The sequence below is a fragment of the Pipistrellus kuhlii genome, unplaced genomic scaffold, assembly GCF_014108245.1.
Source record: "Pipistrellus kuhlii isolate mPipKuh1 unplaced genomic scaffold, mPipKuh1.p scaffold_m20_p_3, whole genome shotgun sequence".
Taxonomy (NCBI): domain Eukaryota; kingdom Metazoa; phylum Chordata; class Mammalia; order Chiroptera; family Vespertilionidae; genus Pipistrellus; species Pipistrellus kuhlii.
In genome coordinates, this window is record NW_023425529.1 from 10,555,235 (window position 1) to 10,575,089 (window position 19,855).

Consider the following 19,855-nt stretch of genomic DNA (forward strand, 5'->3'; position numbering starts at 1 on the left):
CAAGGATGCCCACTCTCACCACTTATATTCAATATAGTATTGGATGTTTTAGCCAGAGAAATTAAGCAAGAAAATAAATAAATAAAAGGCATCTAAATTAGAAAGGAAGAAATAAAACTGTTACTAGTTGCACATGATATATTATATGTAAAAAATCATAAAAACTCCACCAAGTGATTGTTATAACTAATAAAAAAATTCATTGAAGTTGCAGAACACAAAATCAATATATAAAAATCTTTTGCATTTGCATCTATACTAATAAAAGGGTAATATGCTAATTAGACTGGGTCGACTGAACATCTTCCAGATGTCTGACTTCCTTCTGGACAAAGCCACAGTTAGGTGGCAATCAGGCCAGAAGGCAGAGGTGGTTAGAGGCAGTCAGGCTGTCAGGCAGAGGCAGTTAGGGGTGTTTAGGCTAGCAGGCAGAGGCAGTTAGAAGTGATCAGGCAGGCAGGCAGGCAGGCAAGTGGTTAAGAGCCAGTGGTCCCAGATTGTGAAAGGGATGTCCAACTGCCAGTTTAGGCCCGATCCCAGATCAGATCTAAACCGGCAGTCGGACATCCCCCAAGGGGTCCCATATTAGAGAGGTTTCAGGCCAGGCTGAGGGACAACCCCCTCTCCCCCATGCACGAATTTCATGCACCGGGCCTCTAGTATACTAATAATGAAATATCAGAAAGAAAATTAAGAAAGATATCCCATTTATAAGTGTATCAAAAAATATTTAAGAATAAATTTAACCATATAATGAAAACTATAACAGTGATGAAACAAAGTTAAGAAGATATAAATAAATGGAAAGATATTGTATGCCCACAGATTGAAATAATATTGTTAAAATGACCATGCCAGTACAAACAATCTGCAGATGCAATGTAATCTTTATCAAAATTCCATTAGCATTTCTCGCAGACATACAACAAACAATCTTCACTTTGTATGGAACTACAAAAGACCCTAAAAAGCCAAAGCAATATTGAGAAAGAACAAAGCTAGAGGCATCATGAACCCTGATTTCAAACTATACTATAAAATATTAGAGGCCTGGTGCGTGAAATTCATGCACGAGGGGTTAGGGGAGAGTCCTTCAGCCTAGCCTGCACCTTCTCCAATCTGAGACCCCTTGAGGAATGTCCAATGGGATCAAGCCTAAACAGGCAGTCAGACATCCCTCTCACAATCCAGGACTGCTGGCTCCCAACCACTCGCCTGCTTGGCTGCCTTCCTGATTGCCCCTAACCACTTCTGTCTGCCAGCCTGATCACCTCCTAACCACTCCCCTGCCCCCCTGATAGATACCTAACTGCTCCCCTGCTGGCCTGATTGCCCCAAACTGCACTCCCCTGCTGGCCTGGTCACCCCTAACTGCCTGCCCTTGCCAGCCTGGTCACCCCTAACTGTCCTCCCCTACAAGCCTGGTCACCCCCAACTATCCTCCCCTGCAGGCCTGGTCACCCCTAACTTCCCTCCCCTGCTGGCCTGATTGCCCCAAACTGAACTCACTTGCTGGCCTGGTAACCCCTAGCTGCCCTCCCTTGCCAGCCTGGTCGCTCCTAACTGTCCTCCCCTGTAGGCCTGGTCACACCTAATTGCTCTCCCCTGCTGGCCTGGTCACCCACAACTGCCCTCCTCTGCAGGCTTCATCCCCCCAACTGTCCTCCCCTCTAGGCCTGGTTGCCACCAACTGCCCCCCATCAGGCCTGGTCCCCCCCAACTCCCCTACCCTGCTGGCCTGGTCACCTCCAACTGCCCTTCTTTGCTGGTCTAGTCCCCCCCAACTATCCTCCCCTGTAAGCCTGGTTCCCCCCCTCCCCCAACTGCCCTCCCCTGCAGGTTTCATCCCCTCAACTGCTCTCCCCTGCTGGCCTGGTCTCCCCCAACTGCCCTCCTCTGTCAGCCTGGTCACCCCCAACTGCCCTCCTCTGCTGGCCTGATCGCCCACAACTGCCCTCCCTTGCTTGCCATCTTGTTGTAGCCATATTGTGTGTTGGAGTGACGGTCAATTTGCATACTACTCTCTCTTTCTTGCTTCTTTTTTTTATAGGATAGTAATCAAAACAATATGGTATTGGCATAAAAACAGACACACAAAACAATGGGACAGAATAGAGAACCAAGAAATATATATATATATATATATATATATATATATATATATATATAGTCAATTAATTTATGACAAGGAAGCCAAACATATACACTTAGGATAGGACAGTCTCTTCAATAAATAATGTTAAGAAAAATGGATTTTATGCAAAAGTATAAAAGTGGATTTTATACCATATACAAAAATTAATTCAAAATGAATTAAATGCTTGAACATAAGACCTAAGAAAAGATAGGTTGTAAGATCCTTGATATTAGTTTTGGTAATGAATTTTTGGATTTTACACCAAAAGCAATGGCAACAAAAGCAAAAAATAAACAAGTTGAACAATATCAAACTAAAAAGCTATGCTCAGCAAAAAATCAAAACCATCAATAAAATAAAATGACAGATTAGTGGTTGCCAGAGGTAGAGAATAGGAAGATGGGCAAAATGGAAAAGGGGTTAAAACTTCCAGTTACAAAATAAGTGATGGGGGATGTAATGTACAGCATGATTTCTTTAGTTGATAATACTGTACTGTATATCCAAAAGCTGCTGAGAGTAAATTTTAAAATTTCTCATCATAAGAAAAAATACGTTCCCTGTTTCCCCAAAAATAAGACAGTGTCTTATATTAATTTTTGCTCCCAAAGATGCGCTAGGTCTTATTTTCAGGGGATGTCTTATTTTTCCAAGAAGAAGAATACGGTACACATTTATTGTTAAATGAAAGTAAAGGAAATTTATTACCTGTATACGGTACGGTACTATGGTAGTTGTCAACACAAACCAGACAAACTGTGAATCCTACAGTATCAAGAATTTACTCATTTATCCAATGACAATCTTGTCATCATCTTCTGGAACATCATCATAACAATACAATTCCTGAATTTCCTGGTGAATTTCTTGTCACTCCATTTCTTTCAGAATCAGTGGACCAAATCTCTCATGTTTAGCCTAGGGTAGGGGTGTCGAACTCAATCAGAGAAGGGGCCAAAATCTAAAATCCAGCCTAAATCGCAGGCCGAATGGTTTACTGAACAGTCATAAACTGTCATTGTGATGGAAACGCAGCAGAGTGCAGTGATGACAGCGCTGTGCGGGCCACATTGCAAGGCCTGGCGGGACAGATTTGGCCCGCGGGCCTTGTGTTTGACACATGTGGTCTAGGGGGAGCCTTATTTTTGGGGGGAGGGAAGGGATGCCTTATATTTCACTCAGAAGGAAACCTGTAAGTAGGTCTTATTTTTGGTGGATGTCTTATTTTTGGGGAAACACGGTAACTATGGGAAGTGACAAATGTTAACTACTTACTGTGGTGATCATTTTTCAATTTAACACAAATATAATCATTATGGTGAACACCTGAAACTAATATGTTTTGTGACAATTATATCTCAATTAAAAAATCATTATGCTCAGAGAATTAAGATAATGGAATTGTGGAAAAAAGCTCAAAATACGATTTTAAAAAGGCAAAACATTATAGAAATATAATAGCTCTTAAAAACTAAAAGAAAATGAAAGCAGAAATTAACACTCAACAGAAGAATTCAAAATAAGTTGAGGAAATCTTTGAGTTATAGATAACAAATTGGAGAGAAAAGATAAGGACATGAAAAAATCAGGTCAGGAAGCCCAATATCTGAAAATTAGGAATTCCAGAAAGAGAAAAAGAACAAATCAACACTTATTCAAGAAAATGACCCCAAACTGATAGACATAAGTATTCAAGTTGAAAGGATCCACACAGTACCAAGTACAATAGATGAACTCAGAGCCATACCAAGCTACATACATTTCAGAACAGTAGGGACAAGCTTCCTTAGAGAAGAAACAGGCCATGCAGAGAAAATTAGGAATTCGAATGTTTTGGAAGTTCTCTGCAGCAATATTGAATTTTAGAATCAAAGGAGCAAGACTTTAAAAATTCAGAAGGCAAAGGATTTTGGCCAGATATAGATGTCTATACCTACCCTGTTTCCCCGAAAATAAGACAGTGTCTTATATTAATTTTTTCTCCCAAAGTTGCGCTAAGTCTTATTTTCAGGGGGATGTCTTATCTTTCCATGCGCTAGGTCTTATTTTCGGAGGATGTCTTATTTTCGGGGAAACACGGTAGTGAGACTATTATTATGAGTGATTTATTATGTGTCATATACATATGAGAGAATTGTATATGACACGTAATATACAGAACAGCTGCCTTAACAAAGTATCATTGCTTGGGGGGCTTAAGCAACAGAAATGTATTTTCTCACATTTTTATTTATTTTGTAAATTATTTTTTAAAAAAATATATTTTATTGAGTGTTTACAGAGAGGAAGGGAGAGAGCTAGAGAGCTAGAAATGTCGGTGAGAGAGAAACACTGACCAGCTGCCTCTTGCACACCCCCTACTGGGGATGTGCCCGCAACCAACGTACATGCCCCTGACCAGAATCGAACCTGGGACCTTTCAGTCCGTTTCGGCTTCTCACATTTTTAGAGGAAGAAGCTGCTTCATGAATAGACAGACTATTTTATGAGCCTAGGAGCTCAAGGGCTGATATACTAACATCTACTTCACTGGTTTAAGACTGTGGTTCTCAACCTTTCTAATGCTGAGACGCTTTAATACAGTTCCTCATGTTGTGGTGACCCCCAACATAAAATTATTTTCATTGCTACTTCATAGCTGTAATTTTATAAATTAATTATTAAAATTAATTTCGTTGCTACTGTTATGAATCATAATGTAAATATCTGTGTTTTCTGATGGTCTTAGGCTCTACAGCAGCCGTTCTCAACCTGTGAGTCAGAACCCACAGGTTGAGAACCACTAGCAGGTTCACAACAGTAGCAAAATTACAGTTATGAAGTAGCAACGAAAATAATTTTATGGTTGGGGGTCACCACAATATGAGGAATTGTATTAAAAGGTCACCGCATTAAAAAGGCTGAGAACCACTGGTTTAAAATAAAACAAACCTGGGTTAGAGACTTAGTTCTACCAAGTAAAGCTGACCTTTGAACCATGTGGAGGTTGGGGCACCAACCACCCCTCCCACACCACCCATATTAAAATCTGTGTAACTTTTGATTCCTGCAAAATTTAGCTAATAAAACCCTACTGTTGACTAGAAGCCTTGCCAATAACACAGTCGATCAACACATTAAATTCCTACTTAAACATCATTTGCAGAAGCACAAATCGCAGGCTGCGTAGCTTGTTTCATTTTCATCTCAGATGAAATCTTTCCAGGAGAGAGCTGTGTTTCCCCCGACTCTATGGATCGATACAAACAACCTGCATATCGAGCATCCTAATGCCAGATAAGTGACTGCAATAAAACGAGTATTCTGAGGCTGCAGCACGTCACGGGCACTGACAGAACATTAATCCTACCGAAATCAATCTCAGTCTCTCTCTGCCTAAAAAACTCTCTAAAGATTTCAGATAAATGAAAACAACTCCCCTCCCCCCAAGAAGTCCAAATTGAAAATAAAATACAGCAAAAGGCAGATTGCTAGAAGAATCAGTATCTTCAACTATCTATGCTGACAGGGTTCGAAAACAAAGACACATGTGTACTGGTAAATAAATGTGAAATGGCAAGCCTGGTTTAGTTTGAGCTGCTGTATCAAATGACCCTAGATCGGGTGGCTTATGAACAGAAATTTATTCCCAGGAGGGTGAATTCTGAGATCAGGGTACTAACAAGGTCAAGTTCTGGTTCAGGCCCTCTTCCCGGTTAGACTTATGACTATATCCTCACATGGTGGAAGGAGAGGGTGCAAGCTAGCTCTTCGGTCTCTTCTTTCAGGGCACTAATCCTCTACAACGCTTCAATACAATGACCCCGACACTGACAACCTCGGGTAGCTGGCTCGTGCAGGAGAGCTTTCTGCAGGGTCAGATCTTTAGGTGCCCATACAGGCGTGGCTGGTAAGCAGCCTGCAGGCCCAGGTCTGTGGATACCAAATAGAATGACCAAACCACATCGTATGCTGACTTAATAAAAATGCATACCCACAGGTATGCTTTATTGCTTTATTGCTTCTCGAGCATAAAATATATGTACATGGAATGTGAGGCTATTTGCTTTTTAATCAGTTCTCAACTTTAATTTTTGTGGAATGTAGCCCAAACAAGCAAGATTTATACTTTGATTAGTTTAGGATTACTGCAGTATTTTGCTGAAGACATGCCTAATCGCCTGAAGAACTCCGTGACCATGAGCAATCAATTAATTCCCCAGAAGCATGCTGAGGGACCCACTGGGAAAAGCCCTGCTAGGCATTTGCTCTAACAAGGTTGCTGGATGCACTGTCACCATTTCATTTTGAGGTCCCTTATCCATGCAAGAGTTTCATTTGGTCTAAAGGCTAGGAAGCTCTACTTGTCTAGGAGGTGATGTCTGACAGACCATGTGACTTACTGTGTTTCTCCCTCTGTCCTGCCCGCTAGGCTTACTGCCCAATTTGTTGGCTCAGTTATCAACCTAATTACGATTATAGAGACCAATGAGGCCTGCCAATCTGGGTCCATTTTCTCTTGAACTTGAATGCCTACTCTAAATGATATTTACCTTGGTTGAGAATATTTTCTTTTCTATTTTAGCATGTTATTCTCTTTTGTCTCTAACCCACCTGAAATGCTTTATCAATAAACTCCAAAGGCAACCATATATCTTTCTTTCCACAGTCTCACACTAGTGCAGTGGTTGGCAAACTCATTAGTCAACAGAGCCAAATATCAACAGTATAACGATTGAAATTTCTTTGGCAGGCCAAATTTTTAAAACTTAAACTTCTTTTAATGCCACTTCTTCAAAATAGACTCGCCCAGGCCATGGTATTTTGTGGAATAGCCACACTCAAGGGGCCAAAGAGCCGCATGTGGCTCGAGAGCCGCAGTTTGCTGACCACGGCACCATTGTAATGTGGCTGAAGAACTGTATTTTGGCTCTGTTCATGTGGCACATACATGAGTTGGCAGCTTTGTGAAGAAAGCACACTTCTCTCCTGTTCACTCATCGGACATTGACTGGAGTGACCTTGAGCAAGCCATTCAGTCTCTCTAACCTTTCTCTTATTATCCAGACCTTCAGAGTTATAGTGGGTCTATTGGTTTAACTCTGGAATACAGAGTTATTTATAAATAATGGCCACTATTGCTTTTATCGCTGCATCTGTTGTTACCACTGCTTGAAAACCACCATTTGACCCATCTCTGTTTTCACACCTTGCTGCCATGGTCTGCTGGCTTGTTCGGTTGACAGGAAGGTTAACTGATAAAAAGGCAATCAAAGGGAGGTTACAGAAAATCTTGTATCCGCTAGCCCTTCAGGAACTTTCTCCCACCCCTACCAGCCCTCACTGGCCCAGCACCAAGATTTCCATGTTAGTGCTTTCTTGAGCACTTTGAACTGTCCTGTTTTCTTATTCCCTAAACTTAAAAAAAAATAAAAAAAATAAAAAAATCCTTAGCCTACTTTCCAGAAGGGAGAAAAAGGGAATGTAGGCAATTTCAGGTCAAGTGGTCTTTTTATGTTGCCCATCTATGCACATGACACATGGATTAAAATACGATGAATAAGTTAAAAATCAAGGAGTTAAGCATCATTCCTAATAATATAATTCTTTTTAAAGAAAGCTATTTGTTTTAAATACATTTTATTGATTTTTTACAGAGAGGAAGGGAGAGGGATAGAGAGCTAGAAACAATGAAGAGAGAGAAACATCGACCAGCTGCCTCCTACACAACCCCCACCGGGGATGTGCCCGCAACCAATGTACATGCCCTTGACCGGAATCAAACCTGGGGCCTTTCAATCTGCAGACCAGCGCTCTATCCACTGAGCCAAACTGGTTTTGGCATGATAATGGAATTTAATGGCTATAAAACTTTGGCTAGGGAAGATGGTCTACCAGCAGAGCTGAGACCAAAAATAAATCACCAAGTCAGTCAGGGATAAAGACAACTTGAACATGGAGGCCACAATTGACTGACTAGTTGACTCCACGTTTAGAATTTTCATCAGAATGTTCTGTGCTTAGGATGCAGAACAGGCTCTATCCCCCAGCAGTGGCCACAATGCCAACTCTGCCACATACTTAGATCTTAGTCATTCTCCAGGTGCCACTTGATGTCAACATACAGTTCCTGTCCTCAGTGGCTCAGTCTAGAAGGGGAAGCAAGTCATGTGAGCAAATTTCATTCGAAAGACTCTTCTATAATGTCCATTTCCTGTATGCACAGGACCCACATGACAGTATTTTGTGACAACCAAGCTTTGCAAGGTGTTGTATGGGTGTTACGCTGAGTTATGTGTGGTCTATATCTTTACAATAGACTTTGGAAAGCTAGAAACCAAACTGCATGTATAAACATATCATTTCTTACCTGAAATACAGCAGTTGCCGCCTAACTGGTCCCTGATTCTACCCTTGCTCTGTACAATCCATTCTTAACACAGCAGTCAGAATAGTACTTTTTTAAAGTTCAGTAAGTTTTATATATATCCCACAGATGAGTTCTTAGCTTTTTCGGTCTGATGTATTTCGCTTAGCATGATATTCTGAAGAACCATCCATGAAAGCAAAAAATGAACAAGGAAGAAAAACAACAAACAAAAGGACAGTATGGTGTTTATCAGACAGAAGGGGGGTTAGAGGGCTATTCAAAGGTGAAGGGGGTCAAATATAGGATGACAGAAGATTTGACTTTGTGTGGTGGACATGTAATGTAATCTACAGATGATGTATCATAGGACTGAACACTTGAAAACTATATAATCTTATTAATCAGTGTCACCCCAGTACATTTAATAAGACAAAAGTTGAAAAAACAAAACAAAAAAACTTGAGTTAGACCCATATCATGCTCCTCTAAAAGCCAAAGTCTTTACAATGGTCCACAAGACTCGACATAATTGGCCTGCACCCTATTTCCCATGTTGCCTCCTTGTCTTTTCTGCTCCAGCCAAAGAGTCTTACTTTCCCTCCAAACATACCCCATGGTGCTTGAGGATTAGCGCCTTGCTCTGGCTGTTCCACTACCTGGGACTCTCTCCCTCCCTCTCTTACTGCTTTCTAGCCTTTCTCCCCTCACACCTCCTGTTTGAGGCCTAACTTGAAGAATATAAAGTTTTTAAGAATGCAGTTGGGCCGAAACTGGTTTGGCTCAGTGGATAGAGCGTTGGCCTGCAGACTGAAAGGTCCCAGGTTCGATTCCAGTCAAGGGCATGTTCCTTGGTTGTGGGCACATCCCCATTAGGGGGTGTGCAAGAGGCAGCTGATTGATGTTTCCAGCTTTCTATCCCTCTCTCTTCCTCTGTAAAAACTCAATAAAATATATTTTTTTAAAAATAGAATGTAATCGGCACCAATATTCTCCATCCCTCTCCCCTACTCCTCTTGTCTCTTTTTCCATATCATTCATCACCTTCTAACATGCTTTCCAATTTGCTTTTTAAAAAATGTTTACCTCACACTACTGACATTCAGAGCTAGACATCTATTTGTTGGAGGAGGGCTGGTTAGTAGCATCCTTGTCCTCCACCCTCTGGACACCAATACAGTAGCATGCTTCAGCACATGCTGTGACAAACAAAAACATTTCCAGGTATTGCCCAATCATCCCCTGATTCAGAACCATTGATTCATAATTCATTGCCAGTTACCCCAGCTAAAATGTAAGCTCCGGGAGGGCAGGGATCGTTGCCTTTTTGTTTACTGTGGATTCCCAGGCACCCAGAACAGCATGGGCATGGAACATATAAATATATGAATGAATGAATGAATGAATTAATTAATTAATTAATAATACCTATTTAAACATATGAATTCACAGCAAACACAAATGTCAGATTTCTCTATTAGGAAGTGGTCCATATTTAATTTTATCTCACTTTTACGGATTTTCATCCCAATAAAATAATGGTAATAACAGAAACAAAAAAATAAGAAAGGAGTATTTTTGTGTCTGTATCTAACACAAACATTCTCTGAAAGGCAATTCAGAATTAGTCTATTTCTTACATGAATATTCTGCATAGCTTTTATAAAAAGCGGCACGCCTCTTTCCCACACTTCCTTTTCTCTGCCAGCAGAAAACCTTTATTATGAGTATTGACTGTAGAAAGTAATTGTTGCAAGGGAATTACTGCTATTGCCATTTTAAGAATCAATGGCAGTGGGTGAGACAGGCTGACATTCACAGGCAAGGAGGTGAAGAGGAATAAATTAATTTTAAATGGACTTGTCTGTCATCGTCATCATATTTGACTAAAAATTAATTTGTCTCAGACAGTGAGTGGTCCTGCCAAAAGGTTGTCACATGATGAAAGTCAGCAGAGCAGTGTTTATCAAGGGGGACAGTGTTGCAATTTTTTGCCCACCCTCCCCCCACCCAAGGGACACTGGGCAATGTCTGGAGATTTTTTATTTTTACAACCAAGTGGGGAGGGAACTGCTAGTAACATCTAATAGTCAGAGGCCAGGGATGCTACTAACCATCCTACAATGATGTGATGGCTCCCACACAGAGTTATTCAACCCAAAATGTTAATAGCCCCAAGGCTGACAAATCCTCAATGAGAGCATAATGCTTAAGAGTATAGGACTGTGCCTAACTGGCGTGGCTAAGTGGTTGAGTCAACACCCAGGAACCAAGATGTCACTGGTTTGATTCCCAGTCAGGGTGCATGCAGGAGGCAGCCAATCGATGGTGCTCTTTCCTCATCACTGTTCCTATCACTCTATCCCTCTCCCTTCCTCTTTCTGTAAAAAATCAATAAAAACATATACCGTATTTTCCGGTGTATAAGATGACACTGTGTTCTAGTAAAAAGCCTGCTCAGATTGGCCAGAGTCAGAGAGGCGGTCTATTAAAAAAAGAACTGGTGTTGCCTCGGAAGTAGGGGGTAGTCTTATACAGCGAATATAGGCCTAAACCTATGTTTTAACTGTAAAATTAGGGTGTTGTCTTATACACTGGAAAATACAGTATATGTGATATATATATACATATATATATATATATATATATATATATATATATATATATATATATATATATTTAAGAGTATAAGATTATAAGGCTTCCTCCCTGTCTGAATTTGAATTCCTGCTCCATCACCCAGACAGATTGCCTAGTCATTCAGCAACACTGATTCTCTTTTCCTCCTGGGCACACAGGTAGACTAGATAAATAGATGTGGGAAGCAGAGGTGAGGGATGTTTTAGACTAGCTCCCAGACTCGGTTTCAGCACCTGGACAAATATTAGTGCTAGTCACTGGATAGGGGACAAAGAATGTGGACTGCATTTGAGAAGAAAAATGCCTTGAACTTGGTTTGGGCGAGTGTGCAGTGAGCTAACTTCACAGCACCTTTAATCTTTACTCATGTGATTCTCCCACCTTCATTGTTTATTCATTTATTTTCTCATTTAACAATCACCGTTAAGTGCCAGTACTGGGATTCAAAGATGACAACACAGACACAGTCTTTCAAGGAACTTACAGTCTAGGAGAAAGCAATTAAACTTGATGGCACCATTAAAGAGCTATGACAGGGGGGAGATATTACCAAGACACAAAAGAGTGTGCTGCAGCCAGAGCTGGGAATGGAAACCTTGGATGGATCTCTGAAGGAAATGTCTCAAATGAACTCCGAGAGAAGGGAATCTGGGAGAAAGGCTAGTCCAGGCAGACGAAGGGCATGTGCAGACTAGAGACAGAAGGACTCAGACTCATAAGCTAAGAGATCAAAGCAGCTCAGTGCACCCAAAGCACACAACTAGGGGATGAAAGCAGGAGTTAGTGAGCTAACTTAGGAGTCTGGGTTTTATTCCGAGAGCAAAGTATTTTCAAGGCTCTTTCCCACTTTGATCACTCTTTATTAAACTTTCAATTCTCTTTTGTCTCTTTTTCTACTTCATTCATGGATAGACACTCACACCGATTATTCTCTTTTATTTCTAGACAAGTACAATATCAAACATTCTGCAAAACCAAGCAGTCACACGGGATCTTGAATTGCATTTGGAAAACCAGCAGATCATTTTATAACCCTCAAAGCTCATTAACCGCCTACTTCTGATTGCTTTAAAGCTGTTAAAATCACTCTCAACGCATCCTTAGGCGAATGTTATTCTGACTGCACCAAACAATTGTTTCCAATTTGACAGCCAGTGTTCTTGGAGCCTTACATACACACACTCATTAAGCCTGTGTGGCTCAGTCGTTGGAGCATCATTCTGTGCACCGCCAGGGCATGTACAGTGCATGGGAGACAACCGCTCAATGTTTTTCACTCACATCTCTCTCCCTTCCTTCCTCCCTCCCTCTCTCTCTCTTTTCCTCCCTCCCTCCCTCCCTCTTTTCTTTCCTCTCCCACTCTCATTTCCTCTCTCTCTAAAATCAATAGAAATATATCCTTAAGTGATGATAAAAGAAAAGGGATGTTGTCCTGTGGCATGACAACTTTCAAAGAGAAAGAAATCATTGCCCATAACCTTCAAGACCTTATTGAATTTTTCATCTTCCAACTGCCTACATTATCCTCTTGGTCCACTAAGGTCTGGTTCTTAGGTTTGCTTTGTCCAGCTGTCCCTCTGCTTTTTCCTTAGTTCTCCTGCCTGAAAAGCTCATCTTCCATGGATCACTCTCTTTTTTCAAATAGTAACACCAAGTATTCTCACACCCTATTCCCATTCACAGAAGACTATTGTAGTTCTCCAAACACTCCATTCTGCTGCACACCTTTATTCTGTGATACATACCTGATTCTTTCTTCTCGAGATGTTCCCTGCCCCCCCCCCCCTTACCTATCTTGACAAGTGTTACCTTTCAAGATTCATCTCAAGCATTTTCTTTTGGTGACCAACCTTCATCTCTTACTAACCTCCCAACAAATCTGAAGACTGGAACACCCTGTCACTCCTTATACTGTTTATAATTATTTAAAACTAGAGGCCTGGTGTACAAAATTTATGCATGGGGGGGTGTGTGTCTCTCAGCTTGGCCTGCACCCTCTCCAATCCGGGACCCCTCAGGGGATGTCCAACTACAGGTTTAGGTCCAATCCCAGGACATCCCTTTCACAATCCAGGGCCGATGGCTCCTAACTGCTCAGCTGCCTGTCTGCATGATCACCCCTAACCACTTATGCCTGCCTGCCTAACTGCCTCTGATTGCCCCCTAATTGCTCCACTGCCAGCCTGATCACTGCCTTAACCACTCCCCTGACAGCCTGATTGCCCCCAACTGCCCTTTCCTGCTGGCCTGAAAGCCCGCGAACTATTTGCTCCCTTCAGAGAGCCCTTAGGGGTGGGAGTTGACCCAGCGATCAGGGGAAGGCAATGTCCCCATCACTCCTCTGCTGCTGCCACTGCTGGCAGCACAAGCCTCAGCTGGCCCTGGTTATTTGAGCATCAGGTGGTCCTGGGTGGCTGGGCAGCTGCCATCTGAGGCTTGCCTGTGCCTTGGGCCAGCCCTAAGCAGCTGGGCAGCCACCATCGAAGGCTTGCCTGTGCCTTGAGCCGAGCTTGGGTTGCTGAGGGGCTGAGGGCAGGTCCAGTTGCATCACACACCTGCCATCTACCCTCCCCTCGGCATGCTGAAAGGACTAGGGGACTCCTGTGGGGCTGAGAGGACTGGACTCTGCCATCTTCTGGCTATGGGCATCACCATCATTATGACAGTGTGGTGGCCAATTTGCATATTCTCTCTTATATAGGATGGTCTTCTGTTTTTACTATGCTGGGGTCAAGACTGAACTATTTATATCCTCTGTATCTAAACAGTGCCTGACAAGAAGTAATCAGAAGACTAGTAAGTGTTGAATGAATCCATTTTTCAGTGAATGAATACTTAAACATGTCAGAAAAATGCTTCTCATATATGTGAGAGGGATGGCTGAATACCACTATTCCACAGGCTATCATCTTCATTTATCACGTTTTTTTTTTTAATGAACTGTGATTTTTAAGAAATATATATTATTTCAGAGAGTTAGGGAGAGCAAAACTGAAAATAAAATTTACCTATATGTCTTTGAAGTAATAATAAAACCCTAGGTGCACACCATGTATTATAATATTTCATTTATCTATCTATCCACCTATCCATCCATCCAGTTCCTCTTTCATTTATCTTTATTCCTTTTCTATACACTTCATTAATTTCTTCATCCATATACTTCATTAATTTCTTCATACATCTATTAAACTATCCATCCATCCCATTCTTCTTCCTTTTACCTATAAGTCTTTGAAATAAAACAAATCCCCTAGTACACACCATATAATTCACTGAGCCCTCCATTCCCACCTACCCATCCATTTATCTATAAATCTACCCTGCACTGTGCTAGGCACTCTCTCAGACAGGGAAGAAGCAAAGGAAAAATCTGAATGTGAATCAGACTCTATTCCAGAAGATTTTAAAACCAAATAACTTATGTAAGAAGCTTCAAGATGAACAACATAGGCATAACAAGGGTTTAAAGCAAGAGCAGGAACATGCCAGCTTTCATCTGTCTTTTTCTCTAAGAAAAAACCCATAGGTCCTAAACTCTGAGTTAAGAGAAAGTCCTCTCAGTTCTTATTTCCCATGGGAAGATTGAACTATAACTTTGAGGCTGGGCTGTGAGTTTCATGTCTTCTTCAATGTTCACTTAATGTGGTTGGATTGGCATCAGTCTAACCTGTCTGGATCTAGAGTTCGGTTATTTATTACTGAGTTGCTTTCTTTGCATTATGCATTATATATTTGGATGCAGAACATCTATTTTTGATTGTTCTTCTCTCCTTTGCTCTCTAGTTTACAGATTTTCACTGATTTTCTGTTGCTACAGCATGCCCCCATCTCGCACTCCCTGAAACTTGACAACTGCCATTTGGTTTGTTTTTTTCCTCAAAGTCAGCAACCTATTTATTTAAATCCATCATCCCTTCCCTCCTCGCAGTTAAGTCATTTTTACAGAGGCTGTCTCTATGTCTGGGGCAGGGGGGCCAGGAATTCCTAAAGTCTGGCTGAGAGAAAGGCTGGGCTGACCTGCTTTATTCCCCCCTTTAAAAAGCTGTTTTCACCTAGTTGTTTACCGTCTTTGGCATGCTCTTCTCTCCTATTGCCAACCCTGCCATCTGGCCATGATTTCTTGTCACCACAGAAGCTCCAATCAATTCTCTATGACTTTTGCAAGTCCTCAAAGGTTCAATTATTTAGCCAACTTTCTCCTCCCACCATCTGTATGTCAAAAGTGACAATTTATTGTTCAGAGATTGTCTTATACGATGGCTCAGGAAACCAGCTGGCTGCGAGGCAATGTGGCTTTTCCTGGGGCAACTCAGTTGCTGAAGAAAGGGGAACTGAGTAGTAAACTAAAATTGAAAGCAATCAAATCAACAACCTCTTTTCAACAGGGAAAGATGTAGACCAGCTTCCTTGTCTGACAGCTGGCTGCAGATGAGCCTGCAGGGGGCGCTGCACTGGGGATTGGCAGAGCCACAAGGTGGAAGGAGCCTGGATCTCTGCATCACCATGCAGAAGGTCGTTCACCTAATACACATATGAACGTGTGTTCAATCGTGTTAAGCCGCTGAGATACGGGGATTGCTTATTAGAGCATTTGCTGACCCTGACTAAAATAAAAGGGATAGGAACACTCACAGGACTCTCAGGGGAGAAAGGCATCATGCTGTTCCTTGCACGTGCCAAGGAATGCAAGGCATGCAGGAGGAGGCTCTCCCACAATGGCCCGTCCTTTGAAAGTCAAGGGCTTTCCCAGGAAACACTCACTGATGGATCCTTTGCTGGCTGAAAGGGGCAGTGTAGCAGTCATTCTCCTCCAGGTCTGGCAGTGTCTCCTTGTCCAGCCTCATTGGCTTCCTAGGTAACCATCTCCGAAACCTGCTTATTTGCTTATCGATCCTGTGGTACATGAAAGGCAAGACCAAAGGGTACAGAATGTCAGCGTTACACCGAGACACAACTGTGACACCGCACACTCCAGGCACTCTCACTGCACTCAGGGAACCCACTCCCCCATTTCGCAGATGGGAAGAAGGGAGCCACAATGCCTGTGCTTTTTCTGTGTCACCAAGGGGCCTCCATGCTACTGTCTACAAGTCCGCAGCCATGCATGACGCCAATCAACAACCACGGAGTCCTAACCAGGCTAGAAGGCTTTGGAAAGGAAGGTGACAGTCCCTTATACAAATCAGCAGGGACCTTAACTTCTTATATTCTGCAGGTTCTATAAACTCATTCTGTGCTTGGTCAGTTTCTTCCTCTCCTCTTGGTTAGGGAAGAGCTCCAGCTGTAGGTGACTTTGGGTGGGAGTGCTGACAACACATCCCAGTGGGTAAACTGTGCAGAGAGCCAGATGTCATGAGTTGCCTCCTGCCTCTCACACCTTCCCCAAACCCTCTCAACAGACAGTAGGCTCTTTAGTTTTCACTTTTTTTCTTTGTAAATTGACCCCATGGTTCTCACACTGCTAGGACATCGCAACACACATGTATCGTTTTGGTCATGGCACACATGATGTCAGGGCAAGGAGAATAAAAGTATTCTAAAGGTGGTTTTCAAGCACTGGTTTTCCCCCTGGCTGCCTCTCATCCTCTCTGACCTGCTGATGAGAACATCTGGCTTCCAAGCAACCAGATGTTCATTCACTGCACTCACTGGCAGGAGCAGAAATCACAGCAAACTTTAAAATGCCGGCGCTGTGTTGGGGAGCACAGGAGACTTGTTTGGAAATTTTATAAGGAGGACATTTCGAGAAAAGGGAAGTGTGCTGAAGGTAGCCCACCCTGTTTATTGAAATTATAACTTAGGGGAGTGCTGAAGGCGGTGCCCCTAATTATTCTTTGACCTTTTCAAATAAGCCTGTGCGCATGCAGACCCCCAGGTGTTTATTGAAATCCTTATGCTGAATCTTTAAGTGTCCTTGCTTAAAGGACACTGCATACATGTGCCCTCCCAAGATTACTTATCCTACTGATTGTATTGTATTTAAAAGACAAACTTTATCTCAAACTGCTGTTATAATAAAAGCCTAACCAGGCAGGAAATCAAGGCTGTCTGGTTCCTTTAGCCAGGCAGTCCCTTAGCCCTCTCTTTCACAGCGAACTCTGTGTCAGAGTAATCATTCATCCATTGCTCAGGGTCTGCTGGTCAACCCTGGCAGTGCTACCTTAAGGCATCCATACCATGGGGTAACTTTTCTCCCAAGAGCACATGTCAAATAGCATCTCTGGGAGGTAGACCCAACAGGTATGATACTCATTTTATATGTTATCAGAGAGATCCAGGGTGGAGAAAGATGATTATTCAATCCAAAATACTCAACCAATGAACAAAGCAGGACCAGAATCCATATAGTAGATTCCTGATTCTAGGGATCACTTCATCAAAGTAACTGATATAGAAATCTTCACTTTAAGGGCTACAAGAAGGGACAGATTCCCCCTGGAGAGGAAAATATGTGAATGCCTTCTAAATCTATTCACCGAAAACACATGGAATCTGGCATTTTTTACTTTTTCCCAATTAAAAAAAAATTACATGGCAATTTACCCTTTGCATGAAACTTCCTGCTGAATAAATTATTTTTTTATAGTATTACCAATCCACTCCAAAATGAAAAATAATAGCAAATGTCTTTTTTAACCATCTCTCTTATTCTCAGCCTCGTTCCAGCCTCACCTGACATATTTCTGCTTGGTGGTGGCTGTCCTTTTGCAGAACCCCTGAAGGTTCATACTGGAAAGACCCTTTCAGCTTCTCTAGGTCCCTCCTCTACCCAGAGAACCTGTCCCCACCACATATGCACATGAAAGATTCTACTCAGAGCCATGTAGTCAGAAAAGAACAGATTATAAAGGCCTAACCCCCCCAAAGGGAAGAAGTTCCAATCTAATCCATCCTTCATCTTCCTAAACCCCAACCTCTCACTATCTCTTAACAGATATTTAAAATATAGGGATATGATGAGATCCAGAAAAGCAGTGTGACAGTGACTGAGACCATAGGGCTGGCATGCCTAGTTTTAAGTCCTGGTTCTGTAAATATTAGCAGTGTGAACTTGGGAAAGTTATTTAAGTTTGCTGTGCCTCAATTTCCTTATCTGTAAAATGGGCATGAGGCATGATAATGAGTCTCAATTCACAGGACTGTGATGATAAAATCTCTTGATCAGTATCTGGTGCACAATAAGCATTGGCTATGATTACTATGTTCTTTTTATTTTCAAAAATAAGAATTGGAGCAGCCAGCATGCCTCTTTACATTGCTGTCCTTTTTCTTTTCAATTCAAAGTTAATTGTGCTTCACTAGCATCTATTACTTGTCCAAGTTCAATGATTTAGTCATTAAGTGGAATTATAAATTAGACTTCCCAGGCTAAGCTGGTGACTTTCCCCATAGCCCTGGGGTTCATTTTGTCTAATTGCCTTAAAACTCTTTCAAGAAAGAGGACATTGTATGGTGATGGCTGGTAACTAGATTTACAGTGCTGATCCCTTTGTAATGTATACAAATGTCAAATAATGTGGTGAACCTGAAACTAATATCCTATATAATAAAAGTCTAATATGCAAATCAGCCAAACAGTGGAATGACCTGTAGCTATAATGCACAATGACCCACTTGTGCATTATAGGAGCTTGTGTTGTGAGGAGCACACAGCGTGGACCCCAGTACATGTGATGTAGCCTGGACAGTCCACACTTGGCCCTCCTGCTTCTGCTCAGGCTGCCCAGAGGAGGCCAGTCCATACCCCAACCCCCAGTTAGTGTCTCAGGGGCTTTCACCTTAAGATATCTGTCCACCATCTTTCTTCAAAGATAATGACCTGTGCATTATAGCTACAGGTCATTCCACTGTTTGGCTGATTTGCATATTAGACAGGAGCTTCCCCCTGGTGGTTAGTGCGTTGCCCCAGGGGGGAGCACCGCTCAGCCAGAAGCCTTGAGTCAAGCTCACAGCTGGGGAGCACACTGGCGGTGGCCAGAGCCTCTCCCATCTCTGCAGCAGTGCTAAGGATGTTTGACTGCTGGCTTAGGCTCTCTCCCCAGAGGGAGCAAGCCTAAGCCATCAGTTGGACATCCCCTGAGGGCTCCTGGACTGCAAGAGGGCGCAGGCCAGGCTCAGGGACACCCCCACTGAGCACACAAATTTTGTGCACTGAAACTCCAGTGTTCTATACAAACTTTCCCTCAATTTTAAAATAGAGGACACTGGCTCAGAAGTTTTTTATAATAGCGTTTTTACCTCCTACACATCTCCAGTCTGCAGCACTGATCGGATTACATTGTACAAAAATTCACATGCTCACAGAATCTGGGCTCTGCATGCGATGACTATGAATTTAATCCATCTGGGTACAGTACTCAGTGTGGATAGAAACAAATAAAGCTGTGAAAAATTTGGTATAAATGCTCTATGGGAATAAAATGGCAGCTTTCACCAACCAACTTGCAGCACCACAATTTAGATGAAATGTGAGGATGGCGAGGAGAAAGTAAAATAGGGAAAGAAAAATTAGCTGAAAAAGGAAGAAGAGCATAAGGAAGTAAAAAGGGAGGGAAGGTGCTTGGCATGGTGGAGAGTCCGTAATGGGCATGTCTAATTCCTGGCTCTGTTGCTAATCTGCTGTGTGACCTTTCACAAATCACTCACCTTTCTGAGCCTTATATGTCAAGGGTTTTTGAGCGGGATCATCATTATCATCAGTACCATCATCATGACCTTCAGGGCTGTTA

The 19,855-nt window shown here is 42.2% G+C and overlaps 1 protein-coding gene across 2 annotated transcripts in view; it reads right to left on the reverse strand.

Moving 5' to 3' along the window:
• The window catches only part of ANO4 (anoctamin 4), a 292,620-nt gene that overhangs the window by 71,287 nt on the left and 201,478 nt on the right, over window positions 1–19,855 (reverse strand). For both annotated transcript variants that reach the window (XM_036456048.2, XM_036456051.2), the window contains one exon: window positions 15,888–16,019. In XM_036456048.2, coding sequence (XP_036311941.2) covers window positions 15,888–16,019 — 132 coding nt within the window. The remainder of the gene's footprint in view (window positions 1–15,887; window positions 16,020–19,855) is intronic.